The sequence below is a fragment of the Corvus hawaiiensis genome, chromosome 2, assembly GCF_020740725.1.
Source record: "Corvus hawaiiensis isolate bCorHaw1 chromosome 2, bCorHaw1.pri.cur, whole genome shotgun sequence".
NCBI classification, from domain to species: Eukaryota; Metazoa; Chordata; class Aves; order Passeriformes; family Corvidae; genus Corvus; species Corvus hawaiiensis.
Window position 1 is genome coordinate 6100184 of NC_063214.1, and position 20314 is coordinate 6120497.

At 39.2% G+C, this 20314-nt stretch overlaps 1 protein-coding gene across 4 annotated transcripts in view; it reads left to right on the forward strand.

The window, feature by feature from the left end:
• POU1F1 (POU class 1 homeobox 1) overlaps nucleotides 1–20314 on the forward strand; it is a 29265-nt gene that overhangs the window by 449 nt on the left and 8502 nt on the right. Inside the window, exons 1-4 of one of the 4 annotated variants that reach the window (XM_048295536.1) lie at nucleotides 4401–4593; nucleotides 5552–5622; nucleotides 19132–19197; nucleotides 19966–20079. In XM_048295536.1, coding sequence (XP_048151493.1) covers nucleotides 4511–4593; nucleotides 5552–5622; nucleotides 19132–19197; nucleotides 19966–20079 — 334 coding nt within the window. In that variant the 5' untranslated portion in view covers nucleotides 4401–4510. Of the gene's footprint in view, nucleotides 1–4400; nucleotides 4594–5551; nucleotides 5623–16136; nucleotides 16415–19131; nucleotides 19198–19965; nucleotides 20080–20314 lie in introns of those variants that run through there. The other 3 variants (XM_048295537.1, XM_048295540.1, XM_048295538.1) reach the window with 3 other exon arrangements.

Here is a 20314-nt window from a genome sequence, read left to right on the forward strand (position 1 = left end):
TCCAGAAATGCATTTCAAAAGCTGGTCGGGATGAAAAGAGCAGTGTTTTTTGTGCCCAGAGTTGAAGTCAGCATGCAAAGAAATCTTATAATCCACAGCCTTTATTTGGTCTTTATTCTTGTTCATTTTTCAATTTTTCAATGTGACATTTTCCAGGGCGTGACTAAGGTGACAGGCAGAGGTAGGTGCTCTGGAATTCCTCCTGGAATTAAGCGTGACCCCCTAACAAGCGGTGGTGTTTCTGTCTCAAACCCAAACGCACAAACTCTGGTGATTTGCAAGTTGTCACACTAATAGCACTGCTGCAGCCCCTGTCCTTGCACATGTCCCTGCTCCAGGGGCTCCCTTTGCCTGCAGCACCTCTGCTGCCTTGAAGATCTCATGCACCATGTGGCATTTAAAGCTCATATCTGTTCAAATTCAGAGGTGAATAGCTCCAGAGGCGTGAGGAAATGCTCTCTGCTCCAAAAGGTGTGGGGTGTGTGACAGCTCTGCACTGGTCACTGCCAGCCTGCCTCAGGAACTAATCTCATTGTCTTCTGCATAACATGGACTTTGGCGCAGCACAGTCATTACCAGCTGTCTCCTGGCAGTTCCTGGTGTAACACCCTGTGGAGTGTGTGCCATCTGCTGCTTGAGCAGAGATTTGATAACCTGGGAAGGGGAGCCAGGGTATAGGCAAGGTCTGAGACGTTCCTAATGTGAGGTGTGAGGATCTGCAGGGCAGGTGCTTGAAGGGGGACTTGGCATAGCAGGGTGGTTTTACTGAAGGCCCTGAAATCTGTGCTCTCTGGTCCTGCTCCATTCCATTTGCCATTCCTCTCTTTTGATCCTAAACAGCTCAGAATTAATTTTCAGGTGGATTCAGTTGGATTGTGGATATGGGCTCATGGGACTGTTCTGCAAGGGGTCCAGTTTTCCCTCCTTTGTGCATGAGTATAAGGACAGGGAGCACAGAAGGTCCCCTCTGTCTCTTTTTGTCTGTTTGTTTTGGTTTTGTGGGTTTTTTTTAGTTTGGTTTGGATTTTTTTTTTGTCTCTCCCTCCAGTTCGTAAAAGAATTATTTTCTGCTTCTCTCCCCACCTTCCCTGTTCTGGTGTGGACACTGGAGAAGGGGCAGGTGATTCCTTGGCTTTTAGCTGTTCTTTAAAGGCATTTGAATGTCTTTCTTCTTTTTGTTAAGACTTTTGAAAGCCTATTCATGCAAAAAATATGTTGAGCTATAACCTGTTGTTAAGACTGCCCTGGCCTTTGTCTGTTGTTTGCTGTTCTGTAATTGCTTGGCTTTGACAACTCAGGATCAAATTTTTCATGCTTCGTGGGAGTCTCAGATGAATTTTTCTGGACACTTTCACCAATTCCACTTTTATGAAAGAAGACCAAGGGAAAATGGCTTTGATCATCTTTTAAAAAGCTTATTGAAACTAACAAAAAAAGCGTCTTTTCAATTGTGTCTATTTTTCTCCATGCTCAAAATGAGGAGTAAGGAGAGGTGTCTTTTAACGTACCCTTGCAAGCATGCATGCATGTTTGTGCCTTCTCCAGAAAATGTTTTTTCTGAAGTGATTAGGTGAACGCATCCTTAATTTTGAGGTACCCACATTTTGAGTTTCAGCTTTGCAGATAAGGTGTGTGCCTAGGCTAGAGCAGATAAATGCTTTGATTTGCCTGTAACTTGTAGATCTGTGGTAAACAATTCAAGTTGACCTATTAATACATCAGAAAAGTTACCCTGAAGACAGGACATTTTGGTATTTTTTTAACGAGGATGTTGTGCATTCTCACCTCTGCTTTAAGGGTGGAAGGGAAGACAAATCTTTTTTTCCTTCTCTGAATGCAGATGAGGCACCTCTGTGAACCTAAACAATTAGCACTGAAGGCCTAAAACTCTTACTTTCTATGAACTTGACCTGCATGTCATGAAGGAGAGGTGTGCTGAGGTGTGCTCAGACAGAGCAGCTTGTGTGTGATGGTGGGAAACAAGAGGTATGGGACACTTGCTAAAGCAAGAGATCAACAGCTGGGTGATCTCAGTCTCTATTTCTGACTACCATTATTTTGTGAATCCTAACCTCAGTTCTGAAGAGGAGCTTGTACCAACTCTTGGGTACCAATTCCTCAAATTGTGGGGTCATGGGGTGCTGGTACAGCACAAAGAATTTGTTGCTTCTGCCTGAAGTTGACATACAATTAAATAAGAAGATAATGAAATACATCTATAATTAGTTTTTATGGTATCTGACTGAATTTGATCACTAAAACCTTGCTGAATTATTTTATCCCCTATTGTTGTTAAGTGAAAGGAATAATGGTGCAAATGAACACCTAAAATCTCTGTGGGGCAATTTTTCTGGCCCTCTGTGGAAAAAACAAGGTGAAACCTACATAGACTTGGACCTTGGATTGTCTATGAGAGCATTAATTTATCCACTCTGCTTTAGTTTGAATAGAGATACAAAATGCCTGCTGACACAAAGAACCATTACTTTTGATTTCTGATGTGCCAAAAATTCAAGCCAATGCTGTGGAAATGCAGAGGTTTGTGTGAGTGTGTGCACAAGCACACAACTTTTCATAATCAGTGTCTTTGTAACATCTGATTCACTTTTATGTTAATTTTTTTCTTTAGACAGAATGCAGTGTGTTGTAAAGTCCGTCATTCAAGACATACCGAATGCTACCAGCTACTTCTTTTTATGAAAGATGAATTTTGAAATAGATTTGTTGCTCCTCTATTCTTCAATTAGTAAGAAAAAACCACCAAACAATTATTTTTACTAACCTTTCAGTTTATTTCATTTAACCTCAAATTCCAATTTTTTTCCTAGTTATTTGATATGGAAGTTTGTCTGTCACGTATGTTCATAGGTCCATGCTTTTTCTAGAGGTGGTCTTTGCCCTGCAGTATTTCAGCACCTTTTTTTTTGCATTGACCACCGTGGTGGTGTTAATCATCATCATGTTTGTAAGTAGTCCATTAAAAAAAAAAATCTTAAAAAATTTAGTGTGGGGAAGAGTGTTTCTGAGGAGCTACGAGGGAGTTTAAATTAGTGGTTTACATTAGAAAACTAGAAGTAGGTGGGTACTAAGTAAGTTTAATTTTGTGATCGTTGTGTTGAAGCAGTTGCTAAAAAATTTTGTACATTGCATAAATAAATTTTATTCCTCAGTGAACTTTATTCAAAGATTATACTTAGATATCACACTGAACCTTAACTCTTGCTCATTTTTGAAGCACATTTTGAGGCATCCTATTTAAAGGATGCAATAGCTCTCACTACCAGAGAACACAAAAGGGTGGCATACCTTCAAAATTGAAGGTTTTAACAGTATTTTCCTCTTCACAGTAGTGGAATAACTATTATTTCAAATATTAATATTACCCAGATTTAATTTGCATTGGTAGATGAACAGTAAAGAACCTTGCATGACAAAGGGATATTTATAACCTGTACCAGTTACCCTGACCTAACATACACTGGTATCAGGGCACGCTTCTCACATTCTGTGCTTACTAATGTGACCAAAATGTGTCCAAGGATTTTTATTTTATGGCTTCCACTATGCCATTTTTTAAATAATATTTTTGTTTCTTCAGCTTTACTCAAAATTGCTAATATTGGTGAAAACTGTGGAACTATTAGTTCAGAGTATCCTTTCATAGAACTAAAAGCTATCTCTGTTTTGAAGGAAGCTGTACAGATATTGAACAGCTTCTGTGTTTCAGCTGTAAGTGTAATATAAGCACACAAATCAGCTCTATCCCTCTGTCCAAAGCAAAGCTGTAAATTGTGTGTATGCATTTGTATATAAAAAAAATGAGTGTTGCAAGCTTTTGCCCTTTTCCCCATGGATTTCCTACATTTAAAAAATGATTTTTGATTATAGAAAAATACTGATCTTGCAGAAGTTGCCTTCTGAGAGCTGGCAGTGAGAGCAAAGCATGCTACCACAACTTCTTCTAGATTAGTAGTCTTTTTTTTTTTTTTTTTTTAGCATGTAATTTAATGTAAGAACATGGAAATTCTCTCTGGATTTTTGACGTGTGTAAATCCAAGCTCACACTAAAATGGCGTTTTGCCTCCCTTTTCTATGACAAATAATTTTGTGTCAGCATATAACTCCTTTATCACTCTGGTATCTTCCACTACAAAGGAGATATTTTTGAAACAAACACAACCCCGTGTGATAATCTGGTGGTTTATATAATTTTTAACCATTGACCAAACAGTGAAAATTAAATAAGCAATCTTTAGCTAAGAATGATTATTTAAAGCGAAGCTATTAATAAAATCCTCTGACAGGTGGAGGCACTTAGTAATATCAATTAGTTCTCTCTTTAGATATGAAGTATTCATTTTATAAATTTATTTATTCTCTATATAAAGTTTGTTGCCTCTTGAAAAATGGCTTGCTATTGGGAATACATCTTGCTATTCATTTAGAAGAATATTCTGTAGGTGATATGGACAGGATTTCAACAGTTTGAGGGGAAAAAGAACAAGTGGTTATGTTTTGCAAACACGAAGATGAGGCTGAGTGTTGGATTAAGAAAGAGATTAAGAGATGGCTTTGTGGATATCTTCTGTTCAGGTACTGTGTTTGCTGTGTGGAGATGAGAAGTTATCATAGGCTTTGGTAGAAATGTGTGTTTTTTCTCTAATTCCTTATTTCTTAGTTATCTTTCTCTGTTAAAGAGAATTAGCATTGTTAATCTCTGTTAAATCCTTTGGGGACTCAGAGATAATTTGTTTCTGGCTGGCATAGAACAGTCACGAAAGGGCAGAAGTTGGACTTAATTGTAAGGACTTAATTCATCATGCAGGTTGCTCGGCTGAAGGTCTGCATTAAAATTGTAAAGCAGAATAAATACCAATAGCTGTGAATCATATCAGCATGGGAATATTAAGAAAATCAAGTATGTTTGGGGGTGTTTTTCCCCCCAGACATTTTTAAAAGTCACCATGTTCTCTGAAATAGAGAAGGGAGATCTGACTTCATGTTCCTTTTGCTCCCATGTTTGGGGTGCAAAGAGGGAGGCAAACACCTGCGTGCTCTCTGCAAAGGAGCAGCCAGGTAGTTCACCAGATACTTTAAACAGCTCCAACAGGCCTGGAATTGGAAAGCTGGTGTTTGTTCAGTCTAATAAAACCTCTCTCCTGTGGAAAACGTAGATATTTAGTCAGTCTGAGAAAATCCAAAGGGAAGTTCTGGAAAAATTCCACGTATATTTTATAAAACTAGTGTCAAATAAAAGTAATTGGAATATGCGGGTATTACTTTGATCTTCTTCTAATAAATGCTAAGTGGCAGAGAAAATAGTGGTGTTTTTTTCCTTTACTAGAGTTTTGTGACAGGGGATATACTGGGTTTTTCAGTACTTTCGTATTTCCCTTGACGATACAGTAATACACCACCCAAATTCACTTCTAGTTAAATATAAACAGGTTAGACTATGCCTAATCTCTGAAAAAACTGTGCTATTACTGACTTTCTTTCAGACATGCCAACCTTTTATTTAATATGTTGTATATTTTTGTTCAACCTGTAGATTTTACTGGACAACAGGAAAAATGTGGTGTCCGCCAGTGCATGTGACTTTGCACCATGTGGGTGAGTCAAGTGAGTAGTTGGAGGGAGCTTGGAAAAGGGAATTATAGCCAGTTCCAAATTGGGGGGAAAACAATATCTGAAAAGAGGAGAAAACAACAGAGAATTAATAAGGTAAAAACAGAAAAGAGAAAATTTTCTGTGTCTGTTTGTTCATCTAAGGAGTTTTGTGAAGATGCACTCAGGTGAATTACATTTTGCAGGGTAATATGTTTCATATAGATGCCTGGCTTCAGGATTTTCTTGTGGTTTATGATGGGTTGTGTTACAGGAGGGTTTGTAAAAGTGGCCATTTTGCTTTCTTCTTTTTTTTTTTAAATTTTCAGTTTGTTATTTATCATTCTTCACTTGGTCTGTTGAAGTCCAAACCTGCAAATACATTTCATAGCGTAGTGGTGGGATCGTGGCACCATTATCAGCATAAACCTTGAGACCATAACAAACTCAGAGATGCTGTTTAGAAATCATGTCCCTATGCTTGTTTCCCCTTTGCTTCTGAAAATACTCACTCATACTGATCTGAGGGTGAATGGGGAGGGGGATTCTCTTGGAATTCTTCCTTAGCAGCGTTATGTGGATGAGGAGTTCCTTTTATTCCCGTATCTGCACAGCCTTGGTCCAGGTATGCGGTTAGGAAAAGTCAGTATTTTCCTGTGTATAACCCTTTTAGAACACATAATCTGCACAGAATCCTCTGTGTTGCTGACTTGTTATTCAGCATCACACATGGATAATTAGTACTCTTGTGAAAGAAACACAAGAGTTTGACAGTGACTTACAAAGGATGTTATTTGTATTAAGTCTTAAGTTACAGCAAGGGTTGGCTTATGTTTTCCTTGGAATTACTCCTTTATTTCCTCTCATCCTCTGCAATATCCTGATAAATGGTGTAAAAGGTGTAGGGAGTGGTGGTCAGTTGTGCTCCCTTTCCTTCCCCTGCCAGGGGAGGCTGCAAAGGCAGGCAGCAGAATTTCACTCTGGTGAAATCCTTGCCCATGTAGGAAGGAGTGCACAGAGAAAAGTCATATTTAAAGTCCCTGGGTTTTGTGTGTTGTGCTCTGTACTCTGGGAGTCCCCTGACTTAAAGCATCTCTTGCAAGGATGTCCTGCTAGAAACCTTATTAAAAGCCCAACTACTGAGATGCTGTGCGGTCCCGAGATGGTCATGGTCTGGAAGGTGAAGGAAAGGGGCATTGCCTGGAAGCATCCATTCCTTAAGGGGCAGCTTCAGGCACTGAGGAACAAGCTGGGGAGTGCTTGACTGCTCTGGAAGGGAAAAAACTCCCTCTCCAAAAGGGAATTCCCAGTAAGTTATGTGGCTGCTGCACGTCACAGATGAAATGTCAGAGTTCCTGGGTGGCTGTGTGTCATGCTGATGCTTCCTGGCTGCCCTGGGGCAGCTGAAAATTGCCCCACTGTGCCTCTCCCTGATGTGGTGGCCTTCCTCCTGCACCACCACCATGGCAGGGCAGCTTCAAGTATGGCACAAAGCAGGAGTCACTCATGATTGAGCCATGCTGAGAATCAGGCTCCTTACCCATAGCTACTGCTGCTCTCCCTGTGTGAGAAGAAAGAGGGGTTTCAAAGGTCTAAATGCTGTTGAGTTAAACTTAGGATTTCATTTCCCTGGAGTGAGTCTATGTAAAGAACAGAAGGGCTCTCCCTCTTCTGTTTTCCCCCTCCCGTGTACGTATTTGAGTTGTGCTTTTTTTTTTTTGTTTTAACACCTGGAAAATGGCATGGTGTTGTATTTAAATATCTACTCCTTCAGGTCAGAACACTTGCTGATGAATAGACGCTTTCAGCCTTATGTTAAATGTGTATGAGGTCAGACCCAAGTGCAGCACTGGGATTTAAAAGGAAATTTCAAAGCCCTCTTTTTCCTACATCTTACTATGGTGTCTGTGTGGCTGGGCTCTTCAAAGGGATTTAGCAGAGCAGTGATGTCGTGAAAGAGCTGTAGACACAGTTCCAAGGAGAAGCATTAAAATATTTGCCTTGGGGAGAAATGAAAACATCTGCATGTTTTCAAAGAGCAAGTAATTCTTCTACACCCACGCAAATTGTATATAACAATTGCTCCATCACTATCGTTTGAGTTGTGTTTTTCTCTATGAAGTGCCCTTTTTTCATCTTTTACCTGAACAGTATTTTAAGAGAGGTGCATATACAAATGATATAATTTTACTTCTCACCTTTAAAAGAGTCAGAAAGCCCTCTCTCCCTAACCCTCATTCTCATTTGTATTTGAAAGGAGAGAATGATCTCTCAGCTGTCAACTTGCATGGAGACTGAATCAGCTCAGATCTTGGACAGTGGCTTCTGAATTCTGAACACGGGACTCACATGGTCCTTCGCCTGTGGACACACTCCAGAAAGTGCAAGTGGAGTATCTGAGTTCTTATTTCAGCCTAGTGAGAGTTCTTATTTCAGCCTAGTGAGAGATTTCAGACTTCTCCCCCTGGCACAGGAATATATTTAAAAGCTGTACAGTTTTATAAGTGAAGCTCTGATCAAAATGTCATGGATAGGTCTGGCTGCTATCCCCAGGCTGTCCTCTGATTTCGTATTTTCTTGGGCAAGCTACTTAACACATGGTTTCCTCACCCAGAATGTTGAAGCAATACTTTTGGGGATAACAATGAGATCTTTAGATGACAGGAGACACTGAAGGGCAAAAATCATGCCTCTACCATGATGATTATTCTGCTCCTGAGAAGGTGCACTTTTCAGTTTTAACACTGCTTGGTGATGATTAATTGAGTTGTGAGGATTAAATTTTCAGCAAGAGTTATGAGATACTTTCCTAAAGAATAATGCATTTTAAATGTTACGTGAGATTTAAGAATTAAAATTTTATCTCATATTTCAAGGAATTTTAAATGACCTTCAGACTGAGCCAGCCAGTGGTTTGAATATGCTAATGAAATCACTTTGCTGGCAAGATGTTTTGTTTGGTAATGAAACACAAAACTGCTGACCGTGTTGAGCTGCTGCTGTTTGTCTGTCTAAGACAGTAATATTCATCCATGCAGTGTGTGCAGGCAAAGTTCAGAGATGAATATAGATGACCAGGATTTTCTGGGAGCTCATGTAATAGTGTCCTGTAGGTTTTGATCTTTGTAACCAGCTGATGACCTTTATTTTGCACTGATAATGAAAGAAAGTGGCATTACTCTATCACTTAGCTCCACAAATACAGAAATAATTGAGTTCTCATCACTAATCATTTTAGCAAATTAGAAAGTGTCGCTTAGCCCACATCTTGTACTTTCACTGAGTAATGTTTCTGACGTATTGTGAGAATGTTTACTGCTTAATTCACTGCTCAGTGAAGATATCAAAGTCTGACTCCAATACTTTGAATGAATTTTAGTCTTTCTGGGGTTGTTTTGTGTTTGAGTTTTTTACTTTTTTTTACTTGGTCGTTGCTGTCATTTTCATTAGACTGAACTCAGAGGAATATAAATAAAGTTCCAGGCTGAAGTATGAACATTATAGCCATCTTGGTAAAAAAGAGCAAAATGTATCTGCACATGTTGTGATCTAAAGTATTAAAAGGTGTTTAAAAAAATTAAAATCCAGATCTCAGAAGATTCAGCTGAATTTAGAAAAATCCACAGATTTCTTTTTTATCTTGTGCCTTTACTACTGTAAATCTTATTAAGTAACATTGTATAAATTATCATAAATCTGGATTAATTCCAAAAGAATGGATGTCTAAAGTTGTAGTTTGTCTGGAAAGTTTTTCTTCCACAGTTTATTCTGTTTGTACATTTTACCTCATACAATTCTCACAATGCAGCAGATCAAAATATTTGGATATTTATTCAAAAATAACCTCAAGTAGTAAAAAAAAAAAATTAATTTATGAAAGCTCATGAAAGATGCCCAGAGCACGAGGAGAGAATTTTGATACAGTTACTGAAATTCTGAATGAATTTTTATCAAAGGCTGAAGCTTTCTGTTTAAATTCGTTAATTTGATTTTATGCCAAAATTGTTGAAACTAAAGATTTTGCTTTTAGTTTTGGAACAATTTTAGAGCTGAAAAGTGTTCATCAGTTCTGCTGGTCAGATATCCAAATATAATAGGGAATATATCATCCAGTTTCTCTTTTCTGTGGCACATAATGTGGGAGGAGTGGGGAGTAGGGGCAGGAGGCTCAGAGCAGAAGGGAAGGAGATGAGCACATCATAGGGTGATTGTTATTCCAGAGGGAGAAGAAGGGGGGAAAAAAAAGAGCATCCTCATTATTCAGTACATTTCCTGTGAATTTTACCACATCCTTGTCCCAAGCTTCCAATAAAATTGAACAATGGGCAAAAGTATTAATCATTCTCACAGAACCTTATTTCAGTTCTTGCTTATTAGGTGCTCCTCACACTTCCCTGGAGAGGCTTGGGCACGTGAGGCACACACTCTCCTCTGCCTGTGAATCATGGAAAGGTGCTGGCAGATTTTAGGAAGTGCCTGGGCTAGGACATTTTCTTGGGTATTCCTTCTAATTAAGTTAATTGTTAAGAGCTGGAGATGGGGTCACATATGTGGCATGGAGATGCTCATGAGAATTGTCTTGCTAGAGCAGAAGATTTTCTATGACCCACCAAGGGCTGGACCAACACCGAGATCATGCAGTTCTTTCCCCCAGGAAAATGCAGAAGGTGTAAGTTTTTCAAAGGTGGCAGAGGCTGTAATGTCAAAAGCATCTTGATGTGGTAAACAGTCAAGGAATAATGTTTTGAGCCTTTAAATGTACTCTGAATATTTCAGAATTTTTGACCTCTACACGGAAATTTCTGAAATCCTTTCAAAAGATGGTGAGGCTGGTACTCAATGCCCTCTCAGGAAACAGAAAAGAAATTTTGCTTTTGAGGACATGCAAAGTGAAAGATACTTTCAAGAATGATTTGGGGGGTTGTTCACTGTCATTTTTTCATTGAATTGCTTGATTGTGTAAGCCCAGTTTCTAAGAAAAAGTTGTGTTCAGTAGATTTTTGCACTGTGGGCAGGGGACTAGCAGTACTAGTTTGTACTGCTGGTTAGATTCTGGCTTTTCTGACAGAAACTTTTCTTGCCAACTTTAGTAGTAAAAGAACAAATTCATAGCAGATCTGAAGTGATAGATGATGTGTTCTTAGGTGATGTGTAATGTTGATGAATTTCAGTATTAATGTGGTAGACACTCAAATGGCTGATCCAAGGCATTTTCTAGGCCCAGGTTTGTGATCTCACCAATGTGGCTTAGCAGCTTTATTCTGGCAAACTGTCTCCCTTAAGTCCTATTCATTTCCTGTACTTTTTGCCCTGCTGTGCTTACACTCACTCAATTTTCCTCTTCCTTCCTTCTTTATATTGTTTCAGAGTGTGTCTAATGGGGCATTTCTGCAGCATTCAGACATGGAAATGGTCAATTCCCTTTATTTCAAATTTTTTTTTTTACTTAGTTTTTAAATAAACATTACTTGTTGATTCACTGAATTTGGGGAGAAGGTGTTCTACTAATGAGAGTATAAACTGAGAAGCAGGGGATGCATGTTTTGCTCCATTTTGGGTTATGTTAAAGTGCACACGCACAGTACCATTTACACTGCATTCTGTGTACAGGAATATTTACCAAAGCTTTGTGAAAGCAATGTTTGTCTTGTAACATGAAAGGGAAAACTGGGAAAGAATTCATGATTTGACTACTGCAGCAGTAGCCCACGTTTGCCCGATAAAACCTTCTTTGGGTTACAGATCCCCTTTTTGAAATGTCATAAGAACAACAGAAAGAAGTCATTTGGAGAAGAATAAAAGCACTGCCTGAAAAGTTAGGTTACTAGAAACAGCATTGTGTGGATTTAAATTTGTAACTGGGTATATAAAATTCTTTCTCTCTGTGGAAAAGTTCTGATTTTCCAAAGGAAAACGTGGCAGGGCGAAAAAGACTTTTGCTACTGAAATGGTTGTTATGTGGCCCTGAACAAACTGAAAAATGAGTCAATTGTAATGCAGGTAGTTTTGAACCTGGCCTTTAATAAATGTGAAATCATTATTAGTGTTAATATTTTGTAAATGCTTCAAAGATGTTAAGTGCAAGTTGGGTTTTTTTTCCACATGCTTGTCTAAGCACATTCCCGGTATAGGTCCCCTGTATGGTCCCAGTCATAACTGTTTGCAGTTATGATTCTACCCAGTTTTTCACTGGAATAAGGCTGGAAAGAGCTTGGATCACTTTCATGGAGTGTCAGGGTCTCCACCAGTACATTTGTAATGCGAATCATTTTGAGGAGCACCAGTCTGACTGGGAGCATGAAGAAAAGCAGTGGAATTTTATCTGTTATTTCAGGTTGTAGCTCTTATGGATAAGTTTAGCCATATTTTATGATGCTCCCTGCATGGGGAGCTCTGCCCAGGCTCAGGTGGTTGTTTGAGAGCCGTGGGAACACCACCTTTCCCTGCAGATAACAGATCATGTCTGTGCTGCACGTTCAGGGGGCTCTTTTCTGCAGAGGTGATCTAAAGTTAAGGACAGGTGGCTCAGGGAAACAAGTAATCTTATGTTCTTTTTGGTCTTTATCAAGTAGTCCCACTCAGTCTAAATCAGGCTTTAAGGCTTTTGTTTGCTCTAATGCAATTACACGTTTTTTACTCAGACTCCATTGAGCCAGACTTTGGCAGCAAGACCGAATAAGCTTTCTATAGGTTTTTAAAAGCAAATTGCATTGTGTTGCTCCCTGGGAAAGTGTCTTCCTTTAAAATGTTTTAATCCGCCCTCCCTCCCCATCAGTTGTGAATGAAACTGCCCGTGGCTTACATTGACAGTTTGTGAGTCAATTTGTGTCTTACCTAAGAAGGAAGATGTTTTTTTTCTCCTGTGCACAGTGTAATGCACTTAGAGATGTCTTTTTCACTTAAAGTGTAGGAAGTAGACCATAGATCTATGACATCCCTCTGCCTTGTGAGGATTTCATAACATGGACTTACTCATTTCAGTTCGAGGACTTTCTGGATAGGAAAAACAAGGGGAAGAATTGTGTAAATGTACAGAAATATGCAGATCTTTAGAGCAGTTTTATAGCTTTTACCCAGCCCAGTGAAAACTAACCATGAAACTATGGAGTTAAAACCTGGGAATTTCAGTATTCTGAATAAAAATGAAATGCAGTAGATGAATATTGACACATGAGTATGTTGTACAAAAGTGTATGGGGTGACAAGATGAAAATTGCAGTAGTGTTGGAAAAAAAGAAAGAGTTGAAGATCCCTCTCTCCATGTGCAGTGAAGGCAAAAATGAAGCTCACTTCCCAAAGAACCACAGGTTCTCTGAGATGCATTATTGGTATATATAAATGTATATATGTGTGTGCATGTATATAGATATGCACGCACACATACACTCCTCTCCAAAGTGTAAATGTGTGAGTGACTGTTTCAGTGGGATGTGTTTCAGTGGGATTTATTTCAGCTGCAGGTCTATTATAACGATTAGGCTTGTAGAGACTTCCATCTCCGTAAGCTCTTTATTTGAACAAGCCTCATAGTTTTCAATTTATCTACCAAAGGGCTTGGAGACCAGGGAAAAGGAATGAATGAATGAATGATGCTGCCAAGACTTAGGCTGTGCCAGATTTTCTTTGTAATTTTGTGGTTCTTGGCAAAGGTGAGGCTGGAAATCCATGTTGCTGATCAGCATGGAATCATCTCTTGGGAAGAGAAATGCTGTGCTACCGTGGAGGAAAATGATGGCGCTTTCCCTGCCTGTCTCATTTTCAGACCTGAGATCTTACTATGGGATGCTATTTCTGAGCTGAGAAAACTGCATGAAGGGATCTTTTTGCCACTAAAACAGACAGCTTAATGCTGTCTTAAAAACCCACAATGGGTTTTTGATTGCTTTCTTCATTATTTTGGGATTCAACCAGAAAAGATTTAGGGGGAGAATAATCAGTCTACTAACATGGAGTAAGGATTGAAGTCAACTTAAGGAAAAACATTAAGGTAAGCTCAGAATTATCCCATAATGAACAGTGTAAAAAAGGGCTCAGTCATTAAAATCTAAATTTTCCCCCATCTTCCTTACAGAAGTTATAGCCCCCAGTTTAACTGAGGCTTCAGCAGGAGGCAGATGGGCTTCACTGTGACATTTACCATCCCAGTGGAGAATGGGGCCTGGGTTTCAGGGCAGAAAACTCCCACTGAACTTTTGAGGGCACTTGTAAGTGTGGAGAAGGAATGATTTCCTTCAGTCAGTGTCCCAAAATTCCTGCCAGAAGCCTTCAACTGAACTGTGTGCTGTGAGGCAGAGTCTTAAAACTGACTAAGAAATTAAAATATATGGAACCACAGGGTAGCTTTGTGTCAGGCAATCTGCATCCTTAGCATGGTATCCACAGAGGGTTGTAACGAAGCTTTATGAGAGGTGCTACTCATGTTAGAAATGAGCTCAGATGAATGTGAAATGTTTCCAATACCTAGTATTGGTAAAAGTCTTAAGTTTCCAGGATCCTCAAAAATTATGCCAGAAAACTTTATTTTAAACTGAATGCAACTAAAGAAATGTGCTCATAATCAAAATGAAAAATAGTGAAGTTATTAGAAGAAGTAGGCGATGTAGCACAGACACACAAAATCAGAAATTTTTTTATTCAGCACTGTAAAACAGAACAATAAATAGACAGGGCATGAAAAAACTCATTTGAGGTGATGTCTGGCATGGTGTCACAGAACAGCTTTATACTGCACTGTGAAGGAAAGCTTAGTGCCTTGTGATTGCTGACTGAATTTACTTTCCCAGTCCCAATCAGTCCCAGCTTCTGTGGGTGAGCAACATCCACTAAAGCACAACCCACCCCTTCTAATGAACTCCATAGGTCTGGAAAGCCTGAGGACCTGGGCAAAGCTGGGTAAGGCTCCTCACCTGGGGAAGAAATGGAAATCTGGAAGTGAGCTCCATCTTGTACTTGGGGACAGGCTACAACTTCTTTGCATCTAGACATGAGTTTACAGTGAAACTGTAAGTTTTCTGTTTACTGACTTGCTATTTACAGTGGCACCTGTTGGGATTTGAGAAAAAAAGAATTGTCAAGGAGATGTAAAGTTACTCTTTTTCTCCCATGGCTTCAAAACTCTGGTAGGTTGAGGGGAGCCCCTGGTAGATTTATCGTGCCCCTTGCTGAGGGAGAAAAGGAGGTGAAAATAACTAAAATGATTTTTGAATATGAATCCACAGACACTGGGATACACTGAGCCAAGCCCAAAGTAATGCAGATGGCAGTTCATTTGATGACAGTACCTTACATAATATTACAAAAATTATTTTGGTTTTTTTGGTATGTTTTGCAATCTGAAAGAGCACGTGTAAGTAGTAGATAACCACTGTTAAAGCACATGCACTGTTTGCCATACGCAGTAATTCTGAGATTTTGTAACAATCTTAGACACAGCCTTTCCCAAAGCACGCTTAAAGATAATATAAAGGGTTCTACAGAGTGGCTCAGTGCAATACCAGTTTTCTGCAATAACACATGGAAAATTGTGCAATAACAAGTATGATTGCTCCTATCTCATGTCTCTGAAGTTGGTGTTAAAATACTAGTTCAGACATTTGACCATGTTTGGAATACCAAACACACAAAAAGCATTGTCATCTTGAGGTAAAATGTGACCAAACACCTCTGGTAACAAAACCCAAACCAAGCCAAACAAAAAACCCCCAAAGAATGAACACCCCACCTTTATTGCATTTACACAGAATATGTGACTATGGTGCACTGCAGAAATTTTCATCATTTTTAGGGTAACCTATATGCTCATTAGTGCTCCATAATAATTCCAGTCTCATGTTGGAAAAATCACCTCCGTTGAGTAAAGATCCTGGTTTTACTTAAGATCTTCTGGAGAAGACTTTAGATGCTGCAGTAATATAAATTAATAGGAGGAAGTCTGAATGGGTTTTAAGTGACACCAAGGACTCTATCAAGTGTTCCTCTTAGATAAACATTTAGCACATCATGCTTATGTAAAGATATCTGTTCCAAAAGTTCCTCCTGGATACAGCTGCTTCATATCACACACCTCTGATTTATACTGGTGTACGTTAAGACAAATGATCACCGTGCAACTGCTGGGAATTAGGTTAATGCAAATTATTTTGCTATAGGTTCTTGACTACTGCAGACTTCTGTTTGAGCTCTCAGACAGGTTGCCTTCCAGACAATTGCCTGGATGAGATTTTGGAGGCAGGTGTTGGCTGTGGAAATGTACTTAGTGTTAAACTTACTTGTCTGTTGCCACCGGCTTTGGAGACGATACTTTTATTTTTTTTTTTCTGGTCATTGTCCTTTACAAAAGACCTAATTGAAAATACCTGTCAAATCATGTCTCTGGTTTCCCTCTTCTTCCCCCTCCCCCCAATTAATTGGACACGTATTGTGTTTGTGTGGGAAGGAAGGAGGCTCTGTAGCAGGGTAGCAATATTGCTGGGAAAAGAACATTAAAATGGATAAAGGGATTTCCTGGTGGTATAAATACCTGCACACGACCTCCCTGTGCTCCAGAGCCCTCCTCTGTGTGTATACCCAGGTAAAATCCTGGAACAGAGTTCGAAGTGCCATTCATCCTGCAGGATCTGCTCTGATAGAACACGGGACAGGCGGCTCTCTTGCCTCTTGGAGGGTATGAGCTGCCAAGCATTTGCTTCCTCAGACACCTTTGTGCCCTTGAATTCTGACTCTTCTCCCTCTCTGCCTCTGATAATGCACCACAGCGCTGCAGAGTGCCTGCAGGTCTCCAACCATGCCACCAATGTTGTGTCTACAGGTACTTTTTGTAAATACTCCTGCTCTCATTTGTAATTTTTGGGTGATACATGAGTTCGTCAAGTTCTCAATATTTAAAGAGTTTAGTATCAGTGTTATGTATGATTGGGACTATGCCAAAGCAAAAGCAATTTCACAATACTCTGCATATAAGTGAATGAGAAAACCCACAACTGTTTGTGTTTTAGCTAAATACGTAATTTTTCTCTAAGTTTGTTAGAAGATGAGACTCAAATATGCTACCAACTTTGAACAGGTTCAAACGCTGTTGTTGGTATAACTGCAGTCTTCAATGACGTGTTATGTAAATTAATTGAAAGGTTGTTTATTATGCAACCACAATTCTAAATAATATAAATTACTTTAAATAGGAAATCTATTTAGAAGAGCTTAGGTATAAATATCACTTGGGTGAGTTTTAAAGAAGGAAAAACATTTTTTCACAAGGCATATCACAAACTGAATCGAGGCTAAGGTTTAAGTGGGATGTTCAAAACTGGTAGTAGAAATCTTGTCAATAGTTTCGAATTTTGTATGTTTGTGTATATAATCCAATTAGATGCATTTAAATACTAGGACTACTTAATCACTGAATATCTGAGACAAAGAGAATTGTCTTGCAGCATTTATACTTCAGAGGTGGGATTCTAGAATACAGGAATTGTCGATAGCCTTCAGGAACTGAAAAAGAAATAGTTTATTTATTTGAAATTGCATTAACATTAGAATTTTATTTGGAGTCTTAACAAGAATCCAGCTTTCTCCTGAAAAGCCTTGGTAATAAAGCATTTTAATGAAAAGAAAAAGCATGTAAGCAGTGAAAACTGATCATCAGTAACAGAAAACAGGATCATCTTACACATTAAGCAAGAGACTCAAAATATCCTAATAGAGCTGTGGGTTAGCAAGAGTGGCAGGGAATAGGAGAATTTAAATTTTGTATGAGGTCAAATTTATGTGTCTGTATCACAGCAGTATTTTCTAGATGCATCTGACTTGTAATGGAAAGGACAGGATGACAGCCAGCCCAAAGCATCTCTCACCTGCTGCAAGGTTTAGGTTTTGGTATTTTGTAGCTGCCACCCAAGGACAAATGCCACTGCATTCAATGGAAATTTTAATTGCAGGATCACATCCAGAAGATGATCCTGTGAAAAAATAACCCTGGGAAAGTAGAGGCAGAGGGTGGTAACTATAACGAGTCAGGATTTACAAATTTCATACGTAGATTAAGGAATTGCAATAAATGATGCCGCTCTGTTGAATTCATGTGAGGAGAATTTGTGCACAATATAATGGTGAAAGAATTTTGAATAACGACTTATTTCAAATGTCAAAAGTTTTAAAAATGGATGTAACAATCCTGCATCACAAGAAAGGTGGCATACTTCTGTTCGAGTACTATGCTGTGTCATTCAGCTGATGTTCTGTAGTATCCTCAACACTTTAATTGCTATTATTTAATTTAAATAGCATCATCCTCACTATTTAATTTTAAATCATTATTAGCGAGTCAAAAATTATACTTTCATGCATAAGAGTTATAGTATGTGGATTATGAAATAGTGGAAAAATGCAACCAGTAAACATTTAGATCTCAACAGAAAAGTTTAATTGCTCTACATGCATTGCCGTTATTAACACAATCTTTATTTCACTGCATCTACATTAGTGTAAGCATGTTTGTCAAAGTAGATTTTATAACTGTATCTAAACAGGACATTTTGTTGTTATGATTGCTGTTGTAAAACCCAAAGATTCTAATCCCTAGTTAAATAGACTGTTTTGAACAACAGGAATGTGTTCTTTAAAATGTGGGTTTACATATCTGAATGTTCATGAGCATTAATTTTTAATATTCTGTTTTATTGCAGTTGTTAGAGGAGACAGTACATGCTTTTTCCTACTTACGTATGAGAGACTGCCATATCTCCATATTGCATTCAGAAAAAAAATGGTCTCATTCTTCAGGCACTGGCTATTACTGAGCACAGATCTGAAATACCCCTGTGAAAACACCAGAGATAAACAAACAGTGTGTTTGTTGGTGCTGGTGATGGAAAATGTTTATTTAGGCCTGACTTCTTAAAAGAATCCAGATTTTAACATCTTGTTCCTGTACTGCCTTTCCAAAGCACTTCAGAATGTTTTTTTGTGGCTTGGGACTTAAAAAATTGTGACTTTTGGATGCCTCAAAGCAAATGTCCCAAACTGCTGCCTTTGGAACCCAGGCCTTAATTCACTGTGGGGTTTGCACAACAGGGAGGGCAATTTCCTGAGAACAAAGAATTAGTTTTTGTGTGAGATGGAGTGAATCAGCTTGTGGAATGTGTGAGGAGAGGAGCAGGTCTCCTCCATAGCAGTGCAATGCTTTCCCTGCTCTGCAGTTTGTGTAAACTGGGTTATGCCCATAGATTATACTAAAAGCAATGCACCAAGAGACAGCATGACAGTCCCTAGTCCCGCCTCAGAAGATGCCCCACTCTTCCTAGTGGCAGTTCTCCCTGACAGGTGCCTCTTAACCTGATGGTTGTGGCCCTGTGTTAAATGCTCACAGAAGAAGCTACAACTGCACAGAAGGCACTGCCTGCCTCAAACTTAAAGGCTGTGTCTTGAATCTTGAATTCTTATGAGTCCCATCTGTTTTCTCTTTGCTCCCAACTCGTGCACGTTCGTGCGCTGGCTTTGCCATGACAACGCTGGGACACCCTTGGCCAGGCCTTCACTACTCCGTGCCCTCCTGTCACTATGGGAATCAACCTTCCACCTATGGGGTGATGGCAGGTAAGAGGCCAACCCTCAAGTGGGTGAGATGTTAGTGTGTGGATTTTAGCCAGTTTTCCTTTAGAGCGACCAATCCAAGACAATTGTTTAAAGGAGACGGGATTTGGATTAAGGCTTTAGAAGAAGGGTTAGGAAATTAGGGGTCAGTGCCCAGAGTTTCCCCAAACCTCTCAATCTCTTGTGAAATCACTCTGTACCTTATGTCTCCCTACAAGGCTGGGAAAGTCCTGCCTTTTTGCTCACCTCAGGGATAGCTGATTTCAGCAGGCAGATCATGGATTTTTACGCTCATGAATGCATGTTAGCATCCTGCTCATTGTTCCGTGTCCCAGGCTCAGTAAGAGTGAGGAACTTTTATGCTGTGCAAGTATAAGTAGCAGTCAGTGGATAATGACATGAACCAAATTAACGTAACTCCCAGGAAATAACTGGGACTTGGAAATAATACAAAGTCAAACTCAGAATTTTATTTCATTTAAGAATTAAGGAAATACTGGAGTAAATCAGCATAGACTAATATATCTGTATAGGGACAGAGTGTAGACTTCCTTCATGGTGTGCAAATTTTCAAATGCTCCTATTTCATCATGCATTCCTGTGTCTTTTGCAAATATTCCTGGCATTGTCCAGATCCCTGGGGAAAGTTAATAAGTATTAAACAAATTGTATTGCTCAGAAATTCATTTTCTTTAATTAAAAAATAAATACATTTTTACTCTTCTCCTTTCTTTTCTTCTTTTCATCTTCTTTTCTTACCTTTTTTTTTAGGCATCAAGCCTGCAACTCCAGAGATGCTCTCAGCAAGTCTCTCCCAGACTCGCATCTTACAGACATGCAGCATGCCCCACCCCAACGTGGTAAATGGTGTCAGCACCTTGCAAAGCAAGTCCCCCTCTTCTAAAGTATTTTTCATTGTTCTCTGAGAAGTGGTTTTTTTTTGGTGGTTATCCTGTGTGAAGTACATAAAATAATCCTTTGGGGTTAGAACCTCCAACACTGATGGGAGTAATCAGGGCAGTGAAGAAAAACCTAACCCTAATAAATGGAGGAGTCAGCGGGAGGTTAATGAAGTTCTGAGTTCTTTTACAAAGCTTTGTGTAGTTTAGAAAATTGGGAA